Source organism: Neomonachus schauinslandi, chromosome 16 (assembly GCF_002201575.2).
Source record: "Neomonachus schauinslandi chromosome 16, ASM220157v2, whole genome shotgun sequence".
Classification (NCBI taxonomy): domain Eukaryota; kingdom Metazoa; phylum Chordata; class Mammalia; order Carnivora; family Phocidae; genus Neomonachus; species Neomonachus schauinslandi.
This window is the reverse complement of record NC_058418.1, coordinates 41737246-41761366: the sequence shown is the minus strand read 5'-3', so window position 1 is coordinate 41761366 and position 24121 is coordinate 41737246. Positions and strand designations below refer to the sequence as shown.

General features: G+C 43.5%; 1 protein-coding gene across 2 annotated transcripts in view; it reads right to left on the bottom strand.

Moving 5' to 3' along the window:
- PRMT7 (protein arginine methyltransferase 7) overlaps nucleotides 1–24121 on the bottom strand; it is a 44847-nt gene that overhangs the window by 19363 nt on the left and 1363 nt on the right. The window contains exons 2-6 of one of the 2 annotated variants that reach the window (XM_021703394.1): nucleotides 20602–20779; nucleotides 16862–16898; nucleotides 9698–9847; nucleotides 4874–4982; nucleotides 1002–1114 (exon numbers count right to left, since the gene is read on the bottom strand). In XM_021703394.1, the coding sequence (XP_021559069.1) occupies nucleotides 1002–1114; nucleotides 4874–4982; nucleotides 9698–9847; nucleotides 16862–16898; nucleotides 20602–20696 (504 nt within the window). In that variant the 5' untranslated portion in view covers nucleotides 20697–20779. Of the gene's footprint in view, nucleotides 1–1001; nucleotides 1115–4873; nucleotides 4983–9697; nucleotides 9848–16861; nucleotides 16899–20601; nucleotides 21237–24121 lie in introns of those variants that run through there. The other variant, XM_044911450.1, reaches the window with a different exon arrangement.

The following is a 24121-nucleotide window of genomic DNA, read 5'->3' as shown; positions in this document are numbered from 1 at the left end:
GGGACAGTTGCAGGCTCGCCTAGATGGTGCCCACAGGACATGTGGCAGCAAAAGAAGCAGACACTCACACCTCCCCAGCTGGCCTTTGCCTCTGGGGACATTTATGTCCATAAAAAAGCAAGATGAACGTCTCCGAGATAACACTGTCAGCATGCCCCTCCCTTCCGGGAAAAACTGCCAAAGATTATCACTACCCAAATTCTTTCGCCTAGAATGATGAGAGGGCTTGGCGTTCAAGGCCTTCCACCCCTCACCCTGACTTTCCACCATTAGCTCGCCTAGGGGGTGTTCCCACTGACGAACTGCACAGGTCCGCTACCTGGGACACCTCCCCCTCTCCTCAGGGCCTTTCCACATTCCACCTTCTCTACATATGTCCTCATCTCCTGATCCCGGCCCTCAACTGCCAGTCTGAAAACAAATGTTACTGGTGCTTCTGTCAGCCTCTCCATTTGGCCATCCAGTCCGTACCATCATTGACCAGTGTAGGTCTTAGAAACAGGAAGGAGGTCTTATATTTCTCCCAGGATGTTAGAACACCTTATACACAGGTGACATTTAAAGAATCTTTGCTGAGGGCGCCTGGGTGGCTCAGTTGGTTAAGCGACTGCCTTCGGCTCAGGTCATGATCCTGGAGTCCCAGGATTGAGTCCCGCATCGGGCTCCCTGCTCGGCAGGGAGTCTGCTTCTCCCTCTGACCCTCCCCCCTCTCATGTGCTCTCTCTCATTCTCTCTCTCTCAAATAAATAAATAAAAAATCTTTAAAAAAAAAAAAAGGAATCTTTGCTGAATTGAAAATTGAGTTTGAAGACATCAACTCTAGCCTACGAAAACTGGGTAAGAGACCCAGAAGTCTTAATTAAGGAGAACCAATGTCTCCCAGGAATCAAGGGTATCCTAGGGGGTACAGGGAAGTACCGAGGGCTCAGGCTGTGCACCAATGAGACCTGTGCGAGCCAGCTGAGGTCACAGCAATGTACCCGAGGGAGGCCCCTGGTTACCTGCACAAGATGTCTGTGCGCGTGCTCATAGGATGGCAGCGCTCCCTCTCCGATCAATTCCGTGTCAAACAGCTCCGTGATCAGGATATTGGCACGGCATGGCATGTCACCATCTGAGAAACACAAGGAAACAGAAGCAAACAACTGATGAGAAAAAATATTTAGAGCAAAAACATGAAAGATAAAAGGTTAATAGATCATTACACTGAAAGCACATACATACATTCAAGTATCTAGAAGTGTCACGAAACTTTCTAATGGCTCACCAAAAAACCCATTTTGATATACATATACACATCAAAACACTAGCAATTGGTAAATTTTGGTTAAGAGAATGTAGGTGTTTGTTATACCACTCTTTCAATTTTTCTGTATGTTTAATATTGCAAGGGACTCACAGAACTGATAAGAAAACTATAAACACCCAAAAAGAAAACCAGGCAAAAATACAGAGACAATTCAAAACAGAAAAACTAATCAATCAAATATATGGAAAATATTTCATTCTTATTAGCAACTGGACAGATACAAATTAACAATTAAACTATTAACGTATTAGCAAAAATGATTTGAAAAGCAAAACCGAACGTCAGTCCTTCAAATATTTCTAGGCTGCATGGAGGGAGAGAAAACCAAAGCTAGAGAGGCTGCGTAATTCCAGTGATACTATGAGGCCCAGGATTCAGCATCACCAGTTCCTTACACTAAATCCCCCTTAAATAAGTTAGTTTCTTGCTACCAAATGATCCCGCAAGTAATAGTTGTTTAGGATAGTAGGAGTAGGGGAGGTCTTTTGGCTGACTCTATTTCCTGAACCTCTGTAATGTAATGTAATGTTACTTCTACAATTTTAATTTTTAATGAGCCAAGAGACAAAATTAACTTTGGAAGGGGCTATTCATCATAGATAATTAACTGTAAACACTCCTAATGGTGCACGAATTCCAATCTGACAAAGCCCACTCATCTTCCCTACAAAGAAGACGAGTGTCATGGATAACACAAGGGAAGAGAAGCATTAAGGAGGTTCAAAGGAGGGTGCAGTACAGACAGCGTGAACCTGAGCCTGGATCCCGCTTTCTAGCCCTGAACCCTCAGTGCTGACCATCAGTCACCTCATATGTAAAACAAGGGTAATGTGATCTGCTCCAGGTGGTGGTGGTTAGGACAGCAAAGGTAAAAGCTGTCGACTTTCTACAAAGCACCCCTGTGCTCAATGCCGTGAAAGGAGGCTGACAAGAAACGTCTGTCTCCCGGCCCAGAGACCTGCCACCCGAGGGGCACTGCCCAGCCTCTCTGATATCATGCCAAACTCAAACGGAAATACACTGTCGCAAACTGCGCCCCACCCTTACATGTCTGCTTCTCCCTCTGATGCCTCTGCCTCAGTGGACCGCACCACCAGTCACACAGCCCTGAAACCTGGGCATCATTCAGGAGCTCCAGGAGACCAGGGGCCCTGCCTGCTCTGCTCAGCATTTTACCCCAATGCTTAGAACAACGCCCAGCACCCAGGAACAGTCAGCAAACATTAGCTGAATTCTTGACTCCTCCTTCTCTGTCACCCTACATCCAATCAGTCACCAAGCCCTGCCAATTCTACCTCAGGAATAATTTGTAAGCCAATTATGCAACTTAAAATGATTTATTGTCCAATTTGCTTCAAATAAACAAAGCTTTATGATCCACAGAATCTCAACACTCTTGAGAGCCTGGTATCTGGCATGCTGAGTACTAATGCAATGTCTGGAGACATTTTTGGTTGGCACAAATGACTGGGGTCGGGGGGGGGGGCGGGCGGCGGAGGAGGAAGGGGTACTAGGTGTTCCTGGCTTCTACTGGTTCTCTCTTTATCTTCCTCTGCTCCCCCCCCTCATAAAACAAAACAAATTAAAACAAACAAAAAAGCACAAGCCCTGAAAGGATCAAACTGATCTGCCAGTAGCCCAACTGCATGGCAGACAAAACTTTTAAAGACAATAAACTCTGGTATTCAGCAATGCAAAACTCCCCAAATACACAGCAAGCAAATACAAATTACTAAACATGTGAAGAAGAAAAATTTAACCCAGAACCAGGATAAAAATTAGTTAAAAGACAGAAAAGTGGAAGAAGATAAAAAGATTAAAACAGCTAATATAGATAACGTTAACTATTTAAAAGAACACACAGGGGTGCCTGGGTGGCTCAGTCGGTTAAGTGTCTGCCTCTGGCTCAGGTCATGATCCCAGGATCCTGGAATCGAGTCCCACATCGGGCTCCCTGCTGAGCAGGGAGTCTGCTTCACCCTCTCCCTCTGCTGCTCCCCCGCTGCTTGTGCTCATTCTCACTCTCTTTCAAATAAATAAATAAAATCTTTAAAAAAAAAACACACACACACATACACACAAACATGTAAGAACAACGGAAGTTATAAAAAAGAATCAAAGGAGGGCGCCTGGGTGGCTCAGTTGGTTGAGTGACTGCCTTCGGCTCAGGTCATGATCCTGGAGTCCCTGGATCGAGTCCCACATCGGGCTCCCTGCTCGGCAGGGAGTCTGCTTCTCCCTCTGACCCTCCCCCCTCTCATGTGTTCTCTCTCATTCTCTCTCAAATAAATAAATAAAATTAAAAAAAAAAAAAAGAATCAAAGGAAACATTTAGAGATGAAAAATACAGTATTAGAAATAAAAAGTTCAGTAGATGTACCTAGCAGATTAGACACCAGAAAAGAAAAGATCAGTAAATCTGAAGACCTAACCAGGAAACTACCCATGTCCCTCAGTAGGTGAAGGGATGAACGAAGGTGTCCACACACGAGTGCTACTCAGCAACAGAAGAGAATGAATCTTGATCCAAAGAATGTGGATGAAACCCAAAAGCATCATGCTACAGAAAAGAAAGCAGGAACAAAAGAGTACACATGGATAATTTCATTTACTCAAAATTCTAGAAAAGGGAGATCTAACCTGTATGGGGGAAAGCAGATCAGTGGGTGCCTAGGGTCAGTAATATGGAGGCAACTGGCTGTAAAGTGTCGTAAGTAATCTCTTTGTGCATGATAAAGACATTCTAAAGAGGTTACAAATGTGTTTACATTTGTCCAAACTCATCAAACTATATACTAACACAGATGCACTCATTTTATGAAAATTTACCTTAATAACATTGATTAAAAATTAGGATAACGAAAAAAAATAGGATAATGATTTGTATACTCTTTTGCATGTATGTTTCAAAAACAAAGGGGACACTAATCCCTTCTTTTGTGCATGTTTCAGGTTCTCCATTAAATACCTTTTTTTAATTAAATGGAACAAGTATCTTGACCTTGCATAGAGGCTTCCTTCTAAATTACTGCATTTTAAAAAACAGCGAGGCTATCCAGACCCTCGCCCCAGAAGCTTCTTTTGCAAAGCTTTCCACCGTGCTCCCCCGGAATCAGTGGCATGTGAAATTTGAGAAGTCTGATTCAAATGCCTGGACTCTAAAAACTATCCTGAGAGGCTGGAGAAACTGCCACATAGGCAACTCGCTCGTGTCGGACGCTGAAGCAGGATGTTGGCATGAAGCAAACCTCTCTCTGCCATCTACTTGGTTTCACTTCTGTCTGAGGAAACTCAAAACGCAGAGAGCTGAGTCACATAACAATTCTAACTTGCTTAAAGCAACAGGAAGTTTCATTTGTATCACCCCCGTTGCACGGGACGAGCTCTGGGGCTCACTGCTGATTCAACTAGCAGAGAAGCAGAGCCCTTATCTTCAGACCACGTGGAGAGACTCCATTTCTCTGTGATTACCTGAATACACTTATTCCCGGTAACCAGAATAAACCTTTTCTTCTCTCCTTCGATGGCAAGGAAAACGTTCAAAAGAGTATGTACTGCTCTTACCTGGCCCTATGGTCACCTCAGTGGAATGCTTGTTGATAATCTTAATTTTATCAGTGAAGCCATTTTTCTCCACAATCTGCACAGCAGCATCAGCCATGGGCTTGAAAACCTAGAAATGAGAGCCAAAACCCAACGAAAAATGAGCAGTAAATTGAAGAGTAACATCCTAACATCCAAGATCAGTAAGATATGTTGTGATGCAGGTTCTAAGATTTGAAGTAAAAGAGTTCTCCACGACAGAATTTCCTCCCGAATATATAATATGTACCTCTGTTATCACATGATAGAGGCAAAATTTTTTTTTTTTTTAAGATTTTATTTATTTGACAGAGACACAGCGAGAGAGGGAACACAAGCAGGGGGAGTGGGAGAGGGAGAAGCAGGCTTCCTTGCCCGAGTAGGGAGCCCGATGCAGGGCTCAATCCCAGGACCCTGGGATCATGACCTGAGCCGAAGGCAGACGCTTAACGACTGAGCCACCCAAGCACTCCCAGGCAAAATATTTCTTTGGGCTGATTTGATCTAAAAAAGGAGACCCCATCTTTGGAACGTAAACACATTATTCTCCAAATGAGTGTCATGAAAATGAATACGAAGGGAAGACACTGCGCTGGGTTTAACTTGCATGAGTTCAACCTTCTGAGCCAGCACACCAGGGAGGCAGGGCTTCCCCAGGAGGTTGCACTATCTAGCAAGGACAGCAGGTGTCAGTGCTGAACTAGGGGGAGGCAGTAGGGGTGCTTGCCTCACAAAACCAGGACCTGGGGCCTGGGGCAGGACATGTGCTGTCCTCTCCAGAGGAAAGCGAGACTGTTACTGTATTAGTCCTTAAGTGTGAATAAGCATCAGTTCAAAACTGTCCCAAATCCCCGCTGATGGCAGAATACAGCCTGTATTTTATGGTATTTGAGGCCCTCCACAACACGAACCACCTTACTTCCCCCACCCATGACTGATGCTCCAGCCACGATCTCATTGTGCACTAGGCAAGCCTGAGCCTTCTCTGCCCTACTCCCCACCTGCCAAAGCAAACCGAATTTCCTGGGCAGCACATATCCCCTCTTCTCCAGGAGTCTTCCTGAACCCTTCACATGTCCCTAAACACAAGCCACCTCCAACTCTCACTTTCTAGCCTGCCCAATTTAGACTGCAAAGCTCCAATCACAAGAGTGCATAAAACATACAGATGTGCATGTGGCCACACCCACCCACAGAGGTGGAAATAGAAAATGATAAAGTAACTGGTCACAACAACAAGATTTCCATTTTTTCTACCACGAACACATATTTCTTTTATTATAATCAAGGGGGAAATGCTATATTCTTCCGTAAAGAATACATATGTGCTTAGCTAGGAAAAGAAATCTTTACAATGTGTTTCAAATTATTTCTAGAATCTGGCTTGATGTTTTTAGATGTAGTTTGAGGGCCTCATGCCCTCAGTTCTCACTCATCACTTTGCCTCCACCCCAAAGTATCACAAGTTCATGTCACCCCTCAGCCCTCCTGCCTCTTGATGTTATCACTCATCTCCTCTGCTGACCCTTCAGGCTCTGACGTTCACAGTCTCCTCCTCCGCCACCAAGAACTCAAGACCTCACCCAGAACACTTCTTTCTGGAATGGCCCCTGAAGTTGACTTCCCAACATCATTCTTTGTACTCTCCTGCCCCTCCATTCAGTTTGGGGGACTGACCTTCTTCCAAGCAGTGGCCTGTCTTGTCTACGGGTAACCAAATCTCTCAGGCCAGGTCAATGAGGTTAGGTTAAATAGGATTTAACCTTATTCTGGCCAATGATACCCAAGGAGAGGTTTGCTACAGATTCCTGGGAAAGTTCTTCTGGCTCTTAAAAAAGAGAAGAAAAGTAAGGAAAGCAGGACCATGCTTCATTTTCAAAGACTTTGCCACAGAAATCACTGTAACTAATACACCTTCCCAAAATATTCCCCACTTTTCAAATGTATTAAAAGAGAAGTTTATAGTCATTGTCTATGATTTCTTGTATTGCATCCACTCCTCAACCCTACTCCCCCGAAAGTGCCACCTAAAGGAGGTCACCTCTTAGCTACCAACCCAACAGCCTTCTCTCAGTCCTCATCGTGCTCAACTTCTATACCTGTGCTAATACAGGGACCACAGGCATTTAAATGTAAGTTGATTAAAACTGCATGAAATTTAAAAATTCAGTTCCCCAGTCATACAAGTCACACCGCAAGTGCTTAGCAGCCACATGTGGCCAGGGACCACTATATTGGTCCGCACAGCTATAGAAGATATTCAGCATCACAGAAAGTTCTACCAGGCAATGCTGCTCTGTAACATCCGCACTTGCTGACCACTCCTTCTTTCCCATGATTCCCATGCAATCTGCCCCCTCTTGGCTTCCACCTCTGCCCTCTAGGGTCTCTTCTGTCTATGTGAACTTGACATTACCGGCCACTCTTCTTCCCTCACAGGCACGGGTTCCCAGGTCTGCTCTTCTCATTCTACTCTCTCTCCCTGGACAATCTCCTACACTGTCAGCTTCACCTCTCACATCTTTAGCAAATGAGTTGCAAATGCACTTGTACACGCCACTCTCTAAAGGGTCAGACGTCCAGCTCTAGGGACCAGCAGGTTCTCACTCACAGTTCCGGACCTGTCTTTCCTGTTGGCTTGCAGCTCAGGCAGAGCTGAAAACCACAGGGCAGTCCAGACAGAATGACCACAGGCTCAAAAGTGGTCACTAAAGTAAGAGCTGGGAGGCCACCATAAGATGTCAAGAGCCAACAGAAGAGATGTGAGAGTTACAGATCAGAGCAGCAAGAGAGAAATTAGAAATCCAGGTAACTGACATGGGACTATCTTGAAAAACCCAAGAGCACAGTCCTACCAATTCTGTCAAAAGACATGTTCTCACCCTGTATCTTTAATTAGCAGTTGACACATACACTGGCTCCTGCCCTGAGACTTGCCTCTCTCCTACTTAGCACATCCATCAGGAAATGCATGATCTTTCCCACAAACCAAGTACCTTCCTCCAAGCTCCTCTTACCAGTCAATGGCATCACTGCCCCCCAGATACCCACGCTAGAAATCTCACACACTCTCCCATCAAAGCTACGACTACAGAGTGAGCACCATAAGTAGGAATCAAAAGACCAAGTCTCCAGGTCTAGCCCTCCTATTTATTAACTGTGAGGTTAAGTCTTTAACCTCTCTGGGTCTTAGTTTCTTCATTTATAAAGTAAAGATAATAAAATCTACTGAAGACTAACTAAGGCAACAATCCTAAAACAGATTTCTTTGTATTTAATTAAAAATCTTGATGACACTCAAAAAGGCCAAAAAGTGACTCTTAATGTTTTTACTAAGTCCTCAGACAAGCGCAGAGTCACACACACACACACACACACACACACACACACACTCCACTCTCAGGACTTCCATGAAACCTGAAGCCCACTATTCTTACTTCAGGTTAAGAACTAACTCAGGATATGGGAGTTTCAAGTCTTTATTGTAGCACTAGGTCCTCCATAGTCTGGCTACAATCCACCTTTCTGGATTTCTACCATGACGCCGTTTGCCATGACTCTGAAAGATGCAAAATGGTATTCCCTCAGCCTTAAAATGCCCACCTTTCTAGATCGGGAGCATGAGAGCCATACTGAGGGGATGGTGGGTGGGGAGCTGGAAAGAGCCTCAGTAGAATACCCCAACGTGCTACCTTCAGACTTTGTGTGAGAAAACAAAACACTTCTCTTGTTTTTTGGGGGTTTTTTTTATTTTATTTTATTTATTTGACAGAGAGAGAGAGAGAGAAAGTACAAGCAGAGCGAGCAGAGGCAGAGGGAGAAGCAGGCTCCCATTGAGCAGAGAGGCTGACGTGGGGCTCGATCCCAGGACCCTGGGATCATGACCTGAGCTGAAGGCAGATGCTTAACCAACTGAGCCACCCAGGCGCCCCTTCTCTCTTGTTTAAGCCACTGTTATTTTGAGACTTTGTTATTTGCAACTCAATCACAACACAAACCAAATTTCATAGGAAAAAGTGTTTAAATACATGCCACCCCTTCCCAAAAGCTGGGAAGAATATACACCAAAATTTTAACAATGGTTAACTATGAGTTAACACCGTATTTTTATTTTACATTTACCATACTTTCTATAATGGAATGCATTATTAACATTACCAGAAAAACTGTATGTTTAATCATATATTAAACACCCAATTCTTTTTTTTAAAGATTTTATTTATTTATTTGAGAGAGAGCGAGCACACAAGCAGGGGGGAACAGCAGGCAAAGACAGAGAGAGGGAGAAGCAGACTCCCTGCTGGGCAGGGAGCCCGATGCGGGGTTGATCCCAGGACCCTGAGATCATGACCCAAGCCAAAGGCATACACTTAACTGACTGAGCCCACCCAGGTGTCCCTAAACACCCAATTCTTGACAAACATAGTAAGAAAGCTGGCTCTGTGGGGACATTTACGCTAGCAGATCTCAACCTTGGTGCAGAGTCAAAACTCCCAATGCCTAGGCCCCATCCCAGAATAATTAAATTAAAACTGGGGGGGAAGAGGGCAGTTAGGCATCAGTATTTTTTGAAGCTATTTAGTGATTCTGACATGCAGCCAAGGCTGAGAACTGCTGTTTTCCGAGGAGAAAATGAGACCCCGGAGGAAGGAATTATGTCTGATTCATCTCCATATCCTTAGAACCCGGCCCTGTGCTTGGCACAGAGTGAACACTCCATGAACGTGTGTGAACAAAGGATAGGCAAGGTACATGAGGGACTCCCCACATAAGACACAGGACACACACCTGAAGAGCGTGGCTCACCTCAATGGCATAGCAGAAGTCAGCCCCTGCCGTGACCGCCATCATTGACAAGAGTCCTGTGCCAGTGCCAATGTCAAGAACCAAGGCCTTCTGTCCTCTGTCCTTCACCCTGCTCACAGCAGCCCGGATACCTTGGTAGTATTTTATATTCTAAGAGAAAAGGAGAAAACAGTCGTCACTTCATACCAGTTACTGGAAATAAACGGAAAGGTACTTTGTGAAGTGTGGGACTCATGGCTGGCAGCAACAGTGTAAGTCATGATGCCATGGCTTTCTGGCCTCAAGGAACAGCCCTGGGTAGCTGGGTCAGGCAGGCCTTGTGAGACTCCAAGAGCACTCGGTCAGCCTCTTGCCCTTTATTTGGCGACTGTCCCTCCCCTCCACACCCACTCCTCCTCTGTACTCTGCTTCGAGGGGCTGGGGCTCTGCCAACCACATTCTCCTTTTCCAGCTATTTGGTATGGACAAGAGGGAAACTAGAGGGCAACTGGCAGGGCGGAGAAAATTTGTTCCTTCCCAAACGGCTGCTGCTTTCGTCAGTGTCCTCCCAGGAGCGGCGGCCGGCTCCAAAGGCAGCTCCTCGCCGTCCTCTCACCACCAGCTGCCTCGCGCCCCTCAAACGGCAGCAGCACGCCAGCAGCTGTCCCCCCAGTTCCACAGGGCCTCTCCCACACTTCCGGGCTCAAGAATCCCACTCTTCTCTGTGTTTCCGCAGCCCCAGACAACGGAGCTGCTTCCCGCAATTGCTGCCACTAGGGAACCTCGGTGCTCCCATTTGCCTCCCAGGCCTCCCACATCTGTGTTACCAAGTCCCTCTGTTGAAAGACTAACCTGGCTTTGGGTTTCCTGACTGGACTCTAATTCGCACAGGTTCCTGGTCTACAAAATAATCCCCTCCCCAGGAAATCATTTCTTTGTTTTTAGTTCAGGTATTTGGTAGCTTAAACAGATACATGTGCTAACTGTAACAGTTTGGCTCAAGAGGTACCCTGACCCTTCTGTTGAAAAGAACTAATAATGATGGGGGAAATACTTGCAAATCTTTTTAAATGACTAATGAGCTGGCAAGTTAGTAAGAAACATTAAGAAGCCAAACACCTAGAAGTGAATTCCTCCCAATTGAGCCTTAAGATGACTGCATGACCAGCTGATACCTTGATCACAGCCTGCCAGGAACCCAGAGCCAGGGGGCGCAGTGAAGCTGAGCCCAGATTTCAAACCCACAGAAATGGTGAGATGATAACACTCTTCAGCCATTAAATTTTGGGATAATTTGTTATGCAACAGTACACAACACACAGAAGATTGGTATCAAAAGGACAATATTCTCTGACCTGAGTGCAATCAGGTTAGGAATCTCAGTAACAAAAATATAACTAAAGAGACTTTTGAACATTGAGAAATTCTAAAATCACAGGTAAAAAAACTAAATCAAAAGAGATTAAAAAATATCTAGAACTGAATTTTTAAAAATTACATATCAAAACTCAGGGGGTACCTAAAAGCACTATTTGGAGAGAAACATACTAGAAAAGACAAATGATAGTGCTCGCTTCGGCAGCACATATACTAGAAAAGACAAATGATAAGGTAAGCATCCACCTCAAAAAATTAGAAAGAGGACGGTAGTGTAACTGCCAAATCAACAGATAAATAAAAATAATAAAACACAAAGATTAATGAACTAGGGAATATAGAGATTTTATAGGATTTTTTAATAAAAGTTATTTCAAAAATCTACTGAAATTGATGAACCTCTGATAAGTCCAAAAAAAAGTGGGGGGAGGAGAAGTAAAAAAACTGGGAATAAGGCAGGGAGTGGCGAGCTGGAGCATTGGTATATATGCTGCAGATATTAGAGAGATTGAAGATTATGAACAACTTTTAGCAAATAAATTTTTTAAAAATCAGATGAAGTGGACTTTATCCTGAGAATTCTTTCCAACATACTAGAGCAAGAAAAAATGAAATAAGGTCTAGAAAGAACATTGTTATTATTCACACGTGAATGTCTGTAAAAACCCAAAATACCTACAGATAATTACTACAACTAAGTAAACTTAGGAAGATTACAGAATTTCAAATCGATAAATAAAAATCAACTGAAATTTTATATATCGGCAATAGCCTTTAAAACCTTGGCAAAGGGAAGGATTCCTTAAACAAGAGACAAAAAGTACCAGCCAATAAAGGACATATAAAATAAATTTGACATTAAGAACTTGCATTTATCAGATGAAAAAACAACCCACAAAGACACCTACAATACATGTAACTGACAGGTGATTAGCCCCAAAATATATAAAGAACTCCTATAAATTACCAAGTCACAAAAAACATGAAAAGCCAATGAACAAACAAAAAGAACTCATACTTAGTAGTAACCAGAGGAATGCAAATTAAAACTACACTGACAGACTAGTTCATACCTACCAGATTGACAAGAATGTAAAAACTGGTTAATACCAAATATTAGCAAGGATGTGAAACAACAAGAACGATCACTCACGAGTAAGAGAATGTAGAGAGGCATGACCGCTTTGGGAGAGACTCTGACATTACCTACTAAAGCTGAACAAACTCAACAGGCAGCAACTCCAGTCCTAGGTATACACAACCTAGAGAAAAGTGTGCATATGCACCAGAGTACAGGTCATGGAATGTTCTAGCAGCACCACTTACAACAGCAAGAAGCTAGAAACAACCCCAAAGTCTACCAACAGAATAGGTAAGTAATGATACACTTATACAATGGATAAGTGTATCCAGTAGTGAATGAACTACAGCTACATGCAAAATGGATGAATCGCAAAAATAATGGTGAGCAAAGAGGCAAGTCATAAAGTATAAACACAGTATGACTCCATTATATGAAGTTCAGAAACAGGCAAAACTAAGAATTTACTTTTTAATACAGAGTAGGTGGTGAAACTACAAAGAAAAGCAAGAGGGTGACTGATAGAAAATTCAAGACAGTGGAAACTTCTGAGGGGAGGAAAAGGAATACAATCTAGGAACACACGGGAATTCTGAGTAATGGTAATGTTTTATTTCTTAAGCTGAGTGGTAAGTGTATGAGCATTTATTTTATTATTCTTTTTTAAACTGTGCACACATGTTTTATTCTTCTGTATGTCTGTCACAAGTATTTTAAAGAACAAGAATGGTACCAGATCTCAACATAGTAGCACTGAACTCTGAAAGAAAATGGATAGGGGTGTCTGGCTGGCTTAGTTGGTGGAGCAGGCGACCCTTGATCTCCGAGTTCTGAGTTCGAGCCCCCCCAAAATTTAAAAATTAAAAAAGAAAAGAAAATGGATAATGTCAAAATTCTGATGGGAAGTGATTTCCAAACTAGAATCCATATTCAGCCTAAGTCTTAAGTGTAAGGACAGAATAAAGAAGTTTTAGGATTAGCAAAGTTTCAAAACACTCACCTCCCAGGCACCCTCTCATAAGAAACTGAGGAAGAATGTGCTTTGCCAAAGAGAGTGAACCACAGAGGAACACCCGGGAGCCAGGAAACAGGACTCAATCTAAAAAGAGAAGTGAAGGAAATCTGCAGGACAATAAACAAGAAACCCAGGATGACAGATACACAGCAAGTCTGTAGAGCACCCAGTCTGGACTAAAGCAGGTCAAAATGATCCCAGAGATAATCTCCAAGAAGACAAAACTGAAAGAATAGCCGATTGCTGGGGCGCCTGGGTGGCTCAGTCGGTTAAGTGTCTGCCTTCAGCTCAGGTCATGATGCCAGGGTCTGGGATTGAGCCCCACATTGGGCTCCCTGCTCAGTAGGGGGGTCTGCTTCTCCCTCCCCCTCTGCTGCTGCTCTGCCTGCTTGTGCCCCACCCCCCCCCATGTCAAATAAATAAATAAAATCTTAAAAAAAAAAATTAGCCAACTGTTTTGACCTTTCCTTCTGAAAGGAAATTTAGACTACTGGGGGAAAGTTTGGGCATAAAAGAATGATGTATACATAGAAAACAAAGCAAAAAGAAGACCATTATTAGGAAAGAGTTATGCAAGGAAGGCAAAGTGATCGGAGTATACCATACAGCTCACCTATGAATAGTGTTTCCACAGTTCTAATAAAGTAAACACATGATTTTAACAAACACAGATTTATGTAAGTGCTTACCTCATAACCACCTTTCAGAAAGAGATACTAAACAGCGGTACATAGAGTTTGACTTGCCTGAAACACTGAATATTGATTCAGCAAAAATTATAAACTGCATTGGGAGGAGAGGGGAATGAGCTGGAAGGAGGAGATGAAAGAAAACCCAATTCTCAGCTCTCAACAGGGAAGTCAAGAGAATAGCTACTTATATATGGAAGCAAAAATAAAACAAACAGCTCAAAAAGAAACAATGAGGCTGCCTCTGAGGTTAAGCATTAAAAGGTTTTGTCTGGGGGAAATACACACCAGGGGACTGCTATTTTTCACAATAAGCCTTACAGAACTATTTGACTCTTAAAGGAAGTGCATTTATGTCTTAGATAAAATCAGTATGGTATTTTATGTTCTGTACTTTTTACCACAATAAAAAAAATTTTAAGAAAATCAGTATGGCAATTGCCAGGATTTGTCAAACTAGGAAACTGAACAACAAATATATTATGTCAAGTTGATGGTAAAGTGGGGAGCACAGCTGCCTTCCAAACACATTATATCCCCGCAAAGCAGGGGGGTATGGTTTTCTTTGTGTGGCTATAGGATAACAGAAGGAGAAGAGAACTGGGAATTGGCCTGGGAGTTTCAGTACAGCCATGAGCTGTACTGTAGTTATTTGACAGAAAGAGACACAGTGAGAGCTGGAACACAAGCAGGGGGAGTGAGAGAGGGAGAAGCAGGCTTCCCGCTGAGCAGAGAGCCCGATGCAGGGCTCCATCCCAGGACCCTGGGATCATGACCCGAGCCGAAGGCAGACGCTTAACGACTGAGCCACCCAGGCACCCCCAGCAAAGATATTCTGATGGCAAGTAACCACATGAAAAGATATTTGACATCATTAGTCATTAGAAAAAATGGAAATTAAAGCCAGGGTTAAATGTATGTTTAACATATGGATTTAACATATGCAATTCCACATATACATATATACCCCAAAGAAATGAAAATGTGTCCACACATCACTTACATGTGAATGTTTACAAATAGGACTACTACGATAGCCAAAACTGAAAATAATCCAAATGTCCATCAACTGGTAAATGGATAAACAAAATATGGTAAAACTATATAATGGAGTATCACTTAGCAATAAAAAGGACTGAATATTAATATATACTCAACATAAATGAACCTCAAAAACATGATGAAGGAAAACAGACACATAAGACTATCTCTTATATCATTTCATTTATATGAAATTTCTAGGAAAGGCAAAACTGCAATGACAGAAAGCCGATCAGTGGTTGCCAAGGGCTGAGAGCGGGCACCAGGAGTGATTGCAAACAGGCATGAGATTAATTTTACGGGATAATGGAAGTGTTCTAAAATAACAGAACGTAAGGCACATGCGGAAGTACAGAGAAATTAGTTTACCTTGGCTCTGCCACTACCCGGCAAATTCTGATTCCATTTCCTGACAGGGAGGGGGGGGGGGGGAGTTAAAGGGGTAAATAATAAAGAGTCAGGAACATTCCTCCAAGGAGTTTGGATTTTACCTTGAGAGCAATGAGGCCACCAAGGAGGGTGCTAAAGAGGATTCTCAGGGTTTCAAGCAGAGGAATAACAGAGACTGGCATTTCAGAAAGACCCCTTGGGCTGCTAGATAGAGAAAGAAAAAGAGAAGCCAACACTAGGTCTGAGCAGGCAGTGGGGCTGAAAGATGCACAGGATTTGACGAAAGATTGCAGGCTCAGATGAGGAAAAGGGTGCCATCTTTCTGGCCTGCCTGAAAGGATGGCGATGCCATTTGTCAAATACCCTGGAAGCTGAGGCAAAAAGGATCCACTTTGCAGATGACACTAAAATCAGAGAGGCTCACAGACCCAAGAATCCACTAAGAAGCCAAGACCATCAAGCTAGAGAAAATTAGTCAAAACCAGGAACAATGTTTGTTCCACATTCTGTAATTCCCCAACAGCTCAGCAAAGGCACTCAGGTATTTGATGAAAATCAGGGAGGCACCTAGCCCCCCTTGGTGTGGCCTACAAACTAATGATGCTTAAGGAGACTGTTCTGTCATGATGTTGCCAAGAATTATGCAGGCTGAGCAGCTAACCAGGGCTGGATGAAGTAGACCCCACCATCAACATAGCCTCACGACCATGTCCCCTGATCCTTCTCCTGCCCTGCACTGCTCAGTTCTTTTTTTTTAAAGATTTTTATTTATTTATTTAACAGAGATAGAGAGCACAAGTAGGCAGAGCGGCAGACAGAGGGAGAGGGAGAAGCAGGCTCTCCGCCGAGCAGGGAGCCCGATGCGGGGCCCGATCCCAGGACTCTGGGATCATGACCTGAGCTGAAGGCAGCCGCTTAACCGACTGAGCCACTCAGGCGCCCCTGCACTGCTCAGTTCTTAATTGTGGCCCTGCATCCTTCTCCTTCAAGCCTCCCCATTTCTGAGCCATCCAGATGAGAATGACTAGTCAAGCCCTATTTCTTATAGACCAGAAAAACCTGCGTTGCTGCCACCCTAAGACCAGAACTATAACATAATTCAAACAGGAAAAGAAAACTCAGATGAAACAAAAATGAGAAAAGAAAAGAAAAGAAAAAAAAAAGCTGAAATGTCACGGTGCAATGGAAGCCAAAAGTGCTCTACAAAATAGTCTGCAGTGGCCTCTAGAGATTTGATTTTAAAATTACAAAGGACTATACAAGGTAAACCTGTGTAATTAGAGAATTTTTATCTAGAAGAGAAAATGGAGATCAGCTACAGAGATCCCATTCCTTTTAAATCCTAATGAACAAGATCTGCAGAGGTCTTATGTCTTCTCCAAGGTCACACTCAGGTAAACAGCAGAGCTGGAAGTAGGCCCCAGCCTCCTGACTGATTTCCCGACCACTGTGCCATGATGCCCATCTACATTATTCTACCATCATGCCTCTGGAGGAAATGGTTTTTGTTTTTTTTTTTTGAGGGAAATTTTAACCTTGTAACTCCAGGTTTTAAACCCCATAGCGAGCTAATGGTTTCCTTTTACACTTACTCTGTCTTTGTCATGCAGCATATCAGCATAGGATGATCTAAAAAACAAACAAAACAAAAAGACAAGTCAGAAACCTCTACTAATAAGGATATCCATCAACCTATGAGAGCATTCACATATATAATGCATTCCTAATCAGATGGAACAAACATCCAGGTCAGCCCATTTTATTTTTCATTTTTTATTACTGAACCATAACTGATACCCAATGTGACATCAGTTTCAGGTGTACAACATAGTGATTTGACAATTCTACACTCAACGTTCACTAGAGTAAATGTAGTCACCACGTAACGTTACTACAATATTATTAACTATATTCCCCGTGCTGTACCTTACATCTCTAATCCAGGCCCGTTTTTAAACTTTTTTTTTTTTTAAGATTTTATTTATTTGAAAGAGAGAGATTGAGTGAGAGAGAACATGAGCAGGGGGAAGGGGAGAGGCAGACTCCCCTGCTTAGCAGGGAGCCCTACAAGGGGCCTGATCCCAGGACCCTGGGATAATCACAGATGCAACACTGCAGAGAGGAATCAGGAAAAGTATACACCTGCTATGTAAGTGAGGGGTGTCATGCCCAGCACTTTCCCTTACCTCATGAGGGAGAACGAAGAGTTCACCAAACTACAGGCTGTTAAAGGGAGGAGAGCTGCTTTTCCGTATTTTGTCACAACAATTCACAAACTTGGAAAATCTCTGGCAGGATCAGGATAAACCTCCAGAACTCAGCAGTCCCAGCCCAAAAATGCCTTTTGAGTTCCAGGTAAGAGCTCAGACACTCTCAATCAACAGAGGACCTCCCGCTTCGGGTCAACATCAGAATCACGGGAGAGTTTTTGTTTTTTTAAAGTAGGCTCTACGCCTAACCAACATGAGGCTTGAACTCACAACCCTGAGATCAAGAGTCACATATATCACCACATCAAAAACTAATGATGTATTGTATGGTGATTAACATAATAAAATAAAATTAAAAAAAAAAAAAAAAAAGAGTCACAGACATGCTCTACTGACTGAGCCAACCAAGCAGCCTGGAGAGCTTATTTTAAACGCAGATTCCCATGATACATGCAAATAGATCCTGACCCAGAAAACTGGGCAGAGTCTGGAAATATGCACTTGAACTGGTGCCCCAGGCAAGCGTGACATAGTTCATACTCTACACTTTGAGGAGCACTGTACTAAAAGAACAGTGTTGTTGTTTTTATTTTTTTTTTAATATTTTATTTATTTGACAGAGCGAGAGAGCACAAGTAGGGGGAACAGTAGAGGGAGAGGGAGAAACAGGCTCCCCACCAAGCAGGGAGCCCTATGCGGGGCTCGATGACTTGAGCCGAAGGCAGATGCTTTACCATCTGAGCCACCCAGGCGCCCCATTGTTGTGTTTTTTTAATGGCACAAGGCTTTTACATGTGAACCCACCTACGAATGTGTAGTTGAAATCTGGTTCTGCCTTTCTCTGCCTTTCAAGAGGCATTTCTGGTCCCCATCTTCCCAGCTTCATCACCCCACCACTCCCCAGACACATCACTCTCCCAAAGCACTACTAGCCCACTCCATCGGTAACATCCAGGATTTCTGTCCCAGGTGGACACTCCCTCTTCCTGGAACGCTCTCCTCTTTCCCACTTTCTGGCCATTCCCTCCTGGTTCTCCTGCCTCCCCTCTTCCAGGATTCCTTCTTCAGCCCTCTACCTTTCTCATTCCATACCCGCTCTGAGAGCCTGCAATCTCTTCTAGTTTCAATTCTAACAACTGCAAATTGGCTCCAGACCCATGTTTATCTGCCCACTGGCATCTCTACCCGGATGTCCAAACCCAGATACCTAATCTCCATCACCTTCCTCTTCCCAGCAACACCCATTTCTCCTGTGTTCTCCCTCGGGAACAACAGCTCCTTCCACTCCTTCACTCTAACCAGAAATCTTGGGTGCTTCTTTAATTTTCTCTCTCGTTCCTTCACTGCATCCAATGAGTTACCAAACTCAAGCTCCCTCGAAGCTGTCTCCTCCTCTCCCCACCTCTACTGCCTCACCTGTGGGGTTGCAATAGCACCCAAATGGATTCCGCTCCCTCCAACCCACTTTCCACACTGTTCTCAGTAAACGTTCCAAAACGCAACCTAATCTGTTTGTTCCCTGTTTAACATCTCAATCACTCAGAAAATAATGTCCCATATCTTTAGAAAGAAGGTAATGTTTTTGATCCCTTATTCTGCACCACACACTGTATTTGACTCACTCATCAACCTTAAAATAAAGATATATGAAGAGGGTGCCTGGGTGGCTCAGTTGGTTAAGCGACTGCCTTCGGCTCAGGTCATGATCCTGGAGTCCCTGGATCGAGTCCCGCATCGGGCTCCCTGCTCGGCAGGGAGCCTGCTTCTGCCTCTGACCCTCCCCCCTCTCATGTGCTCTCTCTCTCTCTCATTCTGTCTCAAATAAATAAATAAAATCTTTAAAAAAAAAAAAGATATATGAAGAAATGTACATTATTACATATATCAAGCCATGTATTATCATACTGAGGCTCCAGGAAGTGAAGCAGCTTGACCAATGTCAGACTTGAGACAAGGCAGAGCCCAGACTTACTCTCATGCTCCTCTTCCTGCATTTTGCCACCACCCTTCACAATATGACCCTGCCTACCTTTTTCAGTATCCTCTCTCACCACAGCCCTGCTTTTGTACCCCATTCCAGCCCCTTCAAACTGCTTGCAACCCCCCAAACCAGTTCATCTGGAAGGTTACATGTAATCCCTGCAGCTCAGAAAGCAATTTCCCTCCTTCTAGATTTGGGAAATCACTCAAATATCACTCCCCAGCCCAGCTGTTCTTGCTGCTTCCATGAACTCTTGTGCCTGTATCCACTGGTCTTTCTCTCACTGTCATAATTTTTTCTATGTCTGTCTCTTGACAAAACGGCATATCCCTGGGACGCCTGGGTGGCTCAGTTGGTTAGCGTCTGCCTTGGGCTCAGGTCATGATCCCAGGGTCCTGGGATCAAGTCCCCCATCAGGCTCCTTGCTCAGCGGGGAGCTTGCTTCTCCCTCTCCCTCTGCCTGCCATTTCCCCTGCTTGTGCTGTCTCTCTCTCTCTGACAAATAAATAAAATCTTAAAACACAAACTGCATGTCCCTTGAGGATGGGAACCCTATCGTCTTCATTTTGGTATTCACAGTCCTAGCACGGTGCTAGCAAGTTATATGCACTTAATGATTGCTAAAGAACAGTAACTCGCTTACACAGGTTTAAAGATCCCATCCAAGGAAAAAAAAAACATTTTTTCACTTTTTCCATTCAAGAGAATTTAGCCATATGTTAAATGTATCACCATTTCGGTAGCACAAGTAAATGATTAAATTTCATAAACACTACCACTACCAACTACTACTACTACTAACTACTACTATTACTACTACTACTACTACTACTACTACTACTACTACTACTACTAACTACTACTACTACTACTGACCCTTGGGTCCTCTTTGCTCCATGAGACAGACCCTCCAAGACTCCAATAAGGCTGCTACGTGATATCTGACTCTCCACACAGAAATGACTTTGCCTCACTCCCACACAAACCTATCTGGCTAAGCAGACCTGCTCGTGACCAATATCTGCCCTGAAGAGCAGCACTAGGTAATGCCTAGTCCATATTCAGATCGCATTCCAGGGCTCCTGCTTTGAGATCAAATGCCCCACCCAGCTGCAACCAATTGTGAACACACCCTTGTTACCTTGCAATCTCTTGGTGGTAATCATAGTGCTCATCCTCCTCCAGCCACTCCACAGATCCAGTGGTCGGATTGGCCCGCCCGCAGAAGACTTTCATGGTGCCAATCAGCTCCTCGGTTTTAGCACAGAAACGCAGCCTTGCCAGCTCACTTCCTGTGGACAGGTCTAATCATCTGAAATCTATTCACATCATAATACCCAAAATGGAGAGAAAAAAAATTTTAAAGACCAAAAAGAAAAAGGAAAAAAAAATCAAGAAATACACAAAACTGTCAAAGCCCCTGAAAATATTTATTAATCAGTATTTTAATCTTTCCAGCAAGTTATCTGATTTTATATTCAGCATATAACATCAAAAACTATAATACATAAATTCATAAAGCTATCTGGAAACTTCAGCAGTCCTCAGTGATTCCAACACAGGTCAAATGAGCCTCAAAGTAAAGGCATGTGAGAAGAGAACTAAAGCAGAGGGAACAAGAGGCTAATAGAAAAGGAGAAACAGAGACTGGGTGGTGGTAAAAGAGTGCCGCCAATACGGCCTCAGTATATCAAACACACTTAGTTTAAGGAAAAATAATAAAGGGACGCCTGGGTGGCTCAGTCGGGTTAAACGTCTGCCTTGGGCTCAGGTCATGATCTCAGGGTCCTGGGATCGAGTTCCGCACTGGGCTCCCTGCTCAGCGGGGATTCTGCTTCTCCCCCTGCTTGTGTGTTCTCTCTGACAAATAAAGAAATAAAATCTTAAAAAAAAAAAAAAAAAGGGAAAAATAATAAAGAGCAATTCAAACAAACTAGGAAAACCTTCATCTAAACAAATAAACCACAGCTATAAGCAAACATCCCAGAAATATGTTGAGCCAAAAAATAAGCAAATCACAGAATACATATAGTACGATTACATTTACATAAAATTATAATTATGCAAAACAAAAACCATATATCCTTTAGGGATCACACTAAAAAGCCATAGAAGGGAACGAGGACCGTGGTTACCCTTAAGAGGGAAAGGAAAAGCCTGGGATCGAGGAGGGCCACAGAGGGGACTTCAAAATAGCACTGTTTCTTCCATAAATGGGTGGTAGGATTAAAGAGGTTCACGATACTGTCATTCTTTATGCCTTACCATTTTTTAGTAACCAGTACTTCTTACTCAATGTTTGGTTTTAAAAGCAATTTTAAAAAGTCTTCATCTAAGGGTGCCTGTCTGGCTCAGTCTTTATAGAGTGTGCAACTCTGGATTTCAGGGTCTTGAGTTAGAGCCCCACATTGGGTATAGAGATTACAGAAATTAAAAAAAATTTTTTTAAGATTTTATTAGAGAGTGCGCGCGCGCACAAACACGCAGAGGGGCAGAGGGAGAGGGAGAAACACACTTCCTGATGAGCAGGGACCCTGGGATCGAGTCCCACATCGGGCTCCTTGCTCCTTGGGAGCCTGCTTCTCCCTCTGCCTCTCTCTCTCTGTCTCTCTGTCTCTCATGAATAAATAAAATCTTTAAAAAAATAGGGGCGCCTGGGTGGCTCAGATGGTTAAGCGTCTGCCTTCGGCTCAGGTCATGATCCCAGGGTTCTGGGATCGAGTCCCGCATCGGGCTCCCTGCTAGGCGGGGAGCCTGCTTCTCCCTCTGCCTCTGCCTCTCTCTCTCTCTCTGACTTTCATGAATAAATAAATAAAACATTAAAAAAAAAATAAAAAATAAAAAATAAAAAAATAAAAGAATATTCATCTAAAAAACATCCTTCAAATAAATGTTGCCAGATTCATGTCTCGTGTGCGCTATTTCCGCAGAGATCTACTTCTGACAGAGAAACACCACACCTCAAAGTCTTAAGGCACCTCTCTGCAAGTCTGAGCTCTTCCAGCATCCTGCCTCTTACCCTCAGAAAACATCAAGTGTTCCACACTTCCCTTCATTTCCTGTTAAACACTGATCCTTCTTCAGGAAACCTTAGAAAGAATGCCTACTCCATAGATCCCTAAAACGTCCCTAAGGCACTTAATTGGCGAGAATTATGGCCTTTCTCTTGAAGTTATCTAGACTAAACGCCCCGAACACTGAATTCTTACAAATGAGGACGGGGAAAATCTTTTCTGAAAAGACTGAGGCAGGGGCGCCTGGGTGGCTCAGTCGTTAAGCATCTGCCTTCGGCTCAGGTCATGATCCCAGGGTCCTGGGATCGAGCCCTGCATCGGGCTCCCTGCTCCGCGGGAGGCCTGTTCTCCCTCTCCCACTCCCCCTGCTTGTGTTCCCTCTCTCACTGTGTCTCTCTCTGTCAAATAAATAAAATCTTAAAAAAAAAAAAAAAAAAGACTGAGGCAGTCAGTGGTCTGGTTCAAAGTAGTCAATTTATCCTTCAGTGAAACTCGACTTCTAAAATCTCAGTGTATCCATCCTCTCATCTAGTGGCTCTCAAACTTTGTGGCAACCTCAGTAAGAAATATACTTTACATCAAGACACAACACACACACATAAACATAAGCTTTCACTAAACAGTATTTAGCCTTCCTGTCAGCAAGGCCCTCTGATATATTCTACTCTATTTCATTTTTTTAAAATTGATCATGATCTGGGGTGCCTGGGTGGCTCAGTCAGTTAAGTCTGCCTTCGGCTCAGGTCATGATCCCAGAGTCCTGGGATCAAGCCCTGTGTCGGGCTCCCTGCTCATCCGGGAGCCTGCTTCTCCCTCTCCCTCCACCCTGCTTGATGTTCTCTCTCACTATCTCTGTGGCCAGCTCTGTCTCTCTCTCAAATAAATAAAACCTTTAAAAAATAAATTGATCATGATCCACTAAACTGATTTCATAATTGGTGGGCTGCAACCTATAGGTTAAAAAGCTTTGCTACAATCAACTGTGAACATCTCCTGCTAATTAAAAAAAAAAAAAAAGAGTACAACTATCAGAATCCATAATGTGCTTTAGAAAACTGTGTCCGGGGCACCTGGGTGGCTCAGTCGTTAAGCGTCTGCCTTTGGCTCAGGTCATGATCCCAGAGTTCTGGGATCAAGCCCCGCATCGGGCTCCCTGCTCGGCGGGAATTCTGCTTCTTCCTCTTCCACTCCCCCCTGCTTGTGTTCCCTCTCTCGCTGTGTCTCTGTCAAATAAATAAATAAAATCTTTAAAAAAAAAAAAAGAAAGAAAACTGTGTCCAAAAAAATGCTACAGTAGAAAGAAATGGCCACATCCGGCTGAATGTTCAGTGAAGACTTAAAAGATGGCTACGATTTAGGCAAGCATGGGAGGGAGAGGGCACTTCACCAGATTAGAAAGACTCAGTCATGCGCAGTGAATAAACCAGTTTAGCTGAAGTAAAACTGAACAGGGAGTCAAACATGTCAGTGGGGTACATACTATGGAGAACCCTGAAACCCTTATCCTGTGGGGTATGTGGGATCAACTCTGAAGTCATTTAAAGGTTAACAGTGTAGTATTCTAATCTATGGAATTCCCTTTTTGTCTGTGCTCTTGCTTGGGCTTTACAAAGGACTACAGTTTTTTTTTTCACACCGGAGAGGTTA